The 6,388-nt window shown below is 52.4% G+C and overlaps 1 protein-coding gene across 1 annotated transcript in view; it reads left to right on the forward strand.

Moving 5' to 3' along the window:
* Positions 1-6,388, forward strand: part of ABCA13 (ATP-binding cassette, sub-family A (ABC1), member 13) — a 402,303-nt gene that overhangs the window by 180,481 nt on the left and 215,434 nt on the right. The window contains exons 39-40 of the mRNA XM_010831050.1: positions 736-932; positions 5,548-5,705. Of these exons, the coding sequence (XP_010829352.1) occupies positions 736-932; positions 5,548-5,705 (355 nt within the window). The remainder of the gene's footprint in view (positions 1-735; positions 933-5,547; positions 5,706-6,388) is intronic.

Here is a 6,388-nt window from a genome sequence, read left to right on the forward strand (position 1 = left end):
GTGTGTGTGGGGGGCGGGGGGGATAGGGGGGGATGGTGCTGCTGCTCCAAGAGGGGGCTTAACAGAGAGTGAGATGAAGTAGGTGGTGACAGTTTTAAGTGTTCACGTGTTACTGGGCACATGGTGCAGAGTGAGAGGTTGCTTGTGAAGTGGCGCTTCCTATGCATCGGAAGATGCTGGGTGTCTGCAGTCAGTGCGGAGATTGGAAGTTCGTGGAGAGAAGAGGGCTGGTCCTCATGTTAGCGGCATCTGTCGCTCCTGCTCTGCAAACCTGGGCTGCGTCCCAGGTACTCAGGCAGGAAGGGGCTGATGCGGAGCTAGTGCTCCTGGGCAAGGTCAGTCTTCTGTAGACGCGTGGATGGACAGTGGGCGGCCTCTGCCTGTTGCTCTGACCACACCTGCCCATCGGCCATCCTCCCCAGGGTCCTGAGGGGATGGAGGTCCCTTGGCAGGTGAGTGAATCCAGAGGGGACACAGCACGTACTTCCTACAAGCAGGACCCACCCGGCATGCCCTGCTGCCAGGGCCTCATGCTGGGTCCCTGGATGTGGTCGTATCTGGTCCCCAAGGAGGCCGGCACTGTGGCGTCAGGATCATGGGCACGTGGTTCTGAGTCCCGCCATGTGTCCGCGGATGAGAAAAAGCCGAGTCCTCGCAGTGACTGTTTCCTTCCAGAGTGGGACATCAAGCGCCGCTAAGGAGTCCGGGAGACTGAGGGCTCTGTTCTCGTTTCAGAACTCTTCAGGATGTGGGGCTGATGCCACACCAGCACCAACAGGCTCGAGTGCTCTCGGGAGGCACGCGAAGAAAGCTGTCCATTGGCATCGCCTTCCTGGGCGCGTCGGGGACCGTGGTCTTAGATGAACCCACCAGCGGGGTGGACCCGTGCTCCCGCCGTGGCATCTGGGACATCCTCCTCAAGTACCGACAAGGTGGGGCTCAGCGGAGCGCTAGTTTTCTTCCCGCGATATCACGGAGGAGGGCGGTGCTTTAAGTTCTCTTTCCATCCTATCACCGTGAAGGGCTGTGCTCCATGTCCTTTTCCCGCGATATCACGGAGGAGGGTTGTGCTTTATCTTCTTCATCCGGTCACCGTGAAAGACGATATCGCTGTGTTTTTTCTTGGGTATTGAGGTGGAGAGGAATGAGGCACATGTCCCAATAATGATACATATTCCCAGGGAAAAGAAAAATTCCTGGAACTTTCCTGTCGGTCCAGTGGTTAAGTCTCACGGCTTCCAGTGCAGGGGATGTAGGGGAACTAAGATTCCACATGCTGTAAAGCACGCTTCCCCCCACCTCCCCCCAAACAATAAAAAAATTACCCAGGGGCGCATAGAGAAGAGACACATCCATCGTGACCTCCCCATGGTATTGGGGGTCTGGGGGTTGCTCAGAACCAGCAGTGGTGTCTTTCGAGCATGTTACGCATGATACGAGCGGACACAGCACTCATCCACAGTGGCTTCCATTCTGGAGTAATTTTGGGATTGTCAGAAGGGGTATCCCAACTAAAATCTGGAAAAAAAGAGTTTCCTCACTTTTTTCAGTGAGGAAACTGAGACACAGAGAGAAGGGTGTGGGGTTTGCTTAAAGCCAGCCTCAGAGGCGGTTCACCCAGCCAAGGGAGGAGTGGACATCTGGTCTGGAGGCTTCAGGTTTCTCGTCTTTGTTAAGGTGAATTTCTAACTTGAGATGGGCAGTTACTGATTTCCAGCTTCTCATTTCTCCTGTGTGACAGCCAGAAAACATTGCTATGGGCATTTTGTATAGAAACACTGGAATTTGGAAAGAAACCTCAGGAATAGGGGAACATATCTTGTGCTTCTAGACAGGTGTGGGAGCGTCAGTGGCAGGGTTATTGCTGATTCTTACAAAACACAGTTTTGCTTTTCTTTTTGCCCTTTTGGGTACAAAGCCTTTCTGACTTGACCTGAAACCTTCACTTCCCTGAAGTTAGGGTTTGCTCCTTAAGAAATGCAAGGAGAAGGGACCCAAGAAAATTCATCAAATTCTCTCCTTAGGGCAGGAAAGATGCCCCTGCCACTTAAAGCTTAGTCTGGGGTCAGGGAGAAGCCCTGAAAGGACCATCTTATCCTTTCTATTCCAGAAATGTAGAGGAGCTGCAGAAGGACACAGGAAAATCAGATGCAGGCGTGGCTTTCTATTCCTTTCTGGGCACTGGCCTGCGCTGGGCGATCATTCCAGGACCATGAGGTTGTGCCGGGGGCACAGATTCATCGGACCTGGTGCAGCTACGTCAGAGCTCATGAGGCCAAGCAGGACCCTGGCCCAGGGCTATGCCCAGTGCAGGTGTCCTGAACTTTCACAATTCCCAGCTTCTGGACTGATAGGGAGCAGAGCCTGCCAGGGAGGCTGCCTGGAGGGACTAGGTGGGCCCTGGAAGCTGGGAGAGCCTAGGGAACGGGCAGCCAGCTGGACTGAGGAGCCCCAGGAAGTAGGAGGTGCTCGAGGCCATGGACTGACCTTGTCTGAGGCTCTGCTGTACAGGTAGGGCAGGGACAGGTCTGAGTCATCACCTGGGGCCAGGAGACACTGACCACACTGCGCCTGAGCACCTCGCCTGCCCATTGCTCCGAGATCCCATCCATCCACTTACCTAAGGCCTTCTGGGGAGGAAAGTAGAGACCAGAAATGAAAACTCGTGACTTTTGAACACCATTTAAAGGACTGATGGAGTTTTGAGATAAATGTAAATCATTGCCCTGCTCCTGGAGTGGGGGCAGATGACAAGGATGGGTGAGAGGCAGACAGATCAGTAGATTTTGTTTCCCTGCTCGCATGAATTGCATACCGCTCGAATTTCATACCACAAGTTCATGGCTCTTGTTTACTTGAAAAATCAGAGTTGGGGTCTTCATGGCTCAGCTGACAGAACATTTGAGTCACAAGCTTAATTTTAATTGGATACAAAACTAGATCCAATAAAAATCTCAGAAATAGGCAACTTTCTTCAGATTCTCTTCTTATGAGTTAAATGTTTTCTCACTGTTCTTGGTCGTTTGGCAATGGTTGTCTTTCAGGGGCTCCTTGGAAGACTGGCTGACGTGCAGAATCAGGATCGGGTGGGGGGTCCTAGGAGGGAAATATGTTTTCAAGAATCAAAATGTAGTCGTTTCTGGAAACAGCTCCAAGCCTCCAGGCAGCTGGGCCACAGCTTTGTAAACCAGATCTAAGCGCAGCATGAAAACAAGCGACCCCTGCTGAGTAGAAGAGGGTTCTGCTGGCAGAATTCGGGTGTTTGGGGCTCTGTCTTCCTGGGGCCTGACCCTTGTTTCCTGCTGAGTGACAAGCAGTGCCGACTGCCTGGTGACCAGTGCTTCTGTGCCTGCCTTAATGGGAGCAATAAAAATGGAAAAGGTACCAGAGCAAATCAGTCTGCTCGTCCCCCTCCTGCTCCACACGTCCTATATGGCCTGGAGAAATGATCTCACTCTTCTGGGCAAACAGTTTTCCTGTTTGCAAGTGGAGGGGATCATGCCACTGGTAGGGTGGTGTGAGGTGTGTGTGAATGTTTACAGATGAGCACCTGGTACGTGGGTGCCTGGCCAGTGGCCGTTCATCAGTGCTGTTAAACAAGAGAAGTGGGTGTGGGAAAGATCACTTCCTGAGGAGAGGGGTTCAGAGGCAGCACCCGAACCGGGGAAGCAGTAAAGATGTGTCTTGCAGAGTGACACTTGTCCGTTGAGGGTTGAGGTGTGTCTCAAGTTGCCTAAATGTCCACTGAGAAGCATCAAACATCTGTGAACTTCATCTACATTTTTGGGGAATTTACATTCCAGCTGACTTTAATTTTTAGATGATATGATTGTCTGCAAACACATCATCTGGTCTCTTAACTCCAGATCAGGGACTGAGCATATTTTCTTAGCCTTGAAGGAACTTGTGTTGTGAGGGGATTTGGCTTCGGTCTTTGGGACACATCGCTGGTGAACAATAGAATAGGCACATACCTTTTAGGTAAACTGGAGAAGGAAATGGCAGCCCAGTCCAGTATTCTTGCCTGGAGAATTCCATGGACAGAAGAGCCCGACGGGCTACTGACCATGTGGTGGTAAAGAGCCAGACGTGACTGAGCACATGTACACCACGTGGTGAAAGTAGCCACCATGCCCCCTGCTCCTCGTCACTCTAGGGTCTACATATCATGGTTTCCTTTTGATGTAGTTTTTAAAAGATGAATTGAGAATCCTGGTCTTTCTATCTTTCTCTGCTATTTAAAAATATAAACTCAGATAGAGTTAAAATTGGGCTTCCCAGGTGGCGCTAGTGGTAAAGAACCCACTTGCCAATGCAGGAGACATAAGAGATGCAGGTTCAATCCCCAGGTTGGAAAGATCCCTTGGAGGAAGACCTAGCAACCCACTCCAGTATTCTTGCCTGAAGAATCCCATGGACAGTGGAGCCTGGCAGTCTACAGTCCATAGGGTTGCAAAGACTCAGACATGACTGGAGCGACCTAGCACACAGGCACGCAGAGTTAAAATCATGTTCAGTTTTTGCTCTTGGAAAATTTGCTTTTGAGATAAGAATCAATCAGTGTGTTTATTCAGTAAACCAGAATAGGTAGAATTGGGCTTGATATAGGCCTGTGGGGGAATGTATTGAGTTGGCTAAAAAGTTTGTTCAGAGTTTTCTGTCACATCCCCAAAAAACTTCTTGGCCAAGCCAATAGAAAGTAAAAGTTCAGAGAGTGTCCCTTCATGTAACTGACATGAAATTTATGAAAATGCCTTCCAGGCTCTCTGGCCTCGGGCCCCCTGAGGTCAGTTTGGGCCCTTTCCTCCCCCAGAAAAGGCTGGAAAATGTGACCAGATGTGAGAATTCATAAAGGATACATATAAGCTGATCATTTGTTTCTGCAAAAAGTGGCCACATGCCCTCTTTCTTCCTGGGGAGGCCCTGGCTCATGCCCACCCCTCCCTCGCCCCCTGCCCAGTGCCCAGAATGCTCTCTCTGTGGCCTTGGCTGCTGTGAGCTCTTCCCAGGAGGAGGTAAGTGTGGTGCCCCCCATGACTCGTGGTCACATCACTTGACAAGGGCGTCGACTGGCCCCTTGGATGCTACCCTGCCCTTCACAGTGCTTACTGATGTTCTCACGCAGCAGCAGCAGTGCTTCCATAGGACAGAGCTTCTCCCAGCATCCGGCAGAGGTGGTAGTGAGGTTGAGGGTGGAGGGTCAAGGATCAGAGTACAGAGAAGGATGTCCCGTTCAGCTGTCTCTTTGTGAATTTCTCTTCTACATCCACTCAGTGATCTGTCTCGGGGCTCACACATGGGGCGACTGGACCCGGGGACACCCTGGCTTGCCCCTTAGTGTCACGCCTGGTGATGGTGGGTTTGCAGAAGCCACGTCCTAACCCCAAGGTGTTTCCGGGGCTCTGATTTGGGGGGTGATCTCAACTGACTTAAAACCCTGTGATGCTCTTGACACCACCAACCCCCTGCCCCAGCTCCTCCACTGGAGGGAGGGGATGAACCCCTGGTGTGCCATGCGGATCTGATGCCCCTTTTTCTGGGTTGCAGGTCGGACGATCATCTTCACCACTCACCACCTGGATGAGGCTGAGGCACTGAGTGACCACGTGGCTGTGCTGCAGCGGGGGCGGCTCCGCTGTTCTGGGCCCCCTGCCAGCCTGACCCAGGCCCATGCCCAGGGGTTCCGCCTGACGCTCAGCAGGCAGGTGAGACCCTGGTAGCGGACACAGGGAGACGTGGCTCTCCTCGGTTGGGGGAATGGAGGAGACGAATCGAAACTGTTCCTCAGTTACAGCATTTCCACGTTGCAGTCAAGTCATTCAGCAGATCTTCATCCCAAATCCAGGCAGGGCCTTGCTGGCTGTGGATCTTGGGGGAGGTGACAAAATAGGGGGCGTGCTTTCTGCACAGGGTCCTTGGGGGTCTCAGTCTTTGGGGAGGAAACAGTGTGGCCGAGAAAGTGATAAACAGAGCATGGTCACTGGTGGGCGCGGAGTTGGGAGGCAGGGAGGTGGGAGGGCCTGGGATGAGGCTGGGAAAGGAGGGGGTAGTTAAGTGGAAACCTTTGTGTACAGAGGCCCTGATGCTAAAATAAGTTTTACAGCAATGAGTGGGGCCTCACAGACGCTTTCTGTCTGCCAGGAGGAGTCAGGTGGGATTCAGGGCCCCTGATGGGAAACAGGGTTGGCCTGAGAGGCTGGCTGGGCACCACCATGGCCCCACCTGTTCCCAGGTAACTTTCTGACCCTGATGCTTGGTTAAGAGGCTAAAGCTATACCATAGAAAGGGTGAAGTCAGAGTTCTCAATGAGAGACATCCTCATTGCCCTGTGTCAGCTGGGGGCGGGCCGGAATTGCTCTGGGGCTGGGATTCAGGGCTGAGGTCTCTA

The sequence above is a fragment of the Bison bison genome, unplaced genomic scaffold (genome assembly GCF_000754665.1).
Source record: "Bison bison bison isolate TAMUID 2011002044 unplaced genomic scaffold, Bison_UMD1.0 scf7180017864522, whole genome shotgun sequence".
NCBI classification, from domain to species: Eukaryota; Metazoa; Chordata; class Mammalia; order Artiodactyla; family Bovidae; genus Bison; species Bison bison.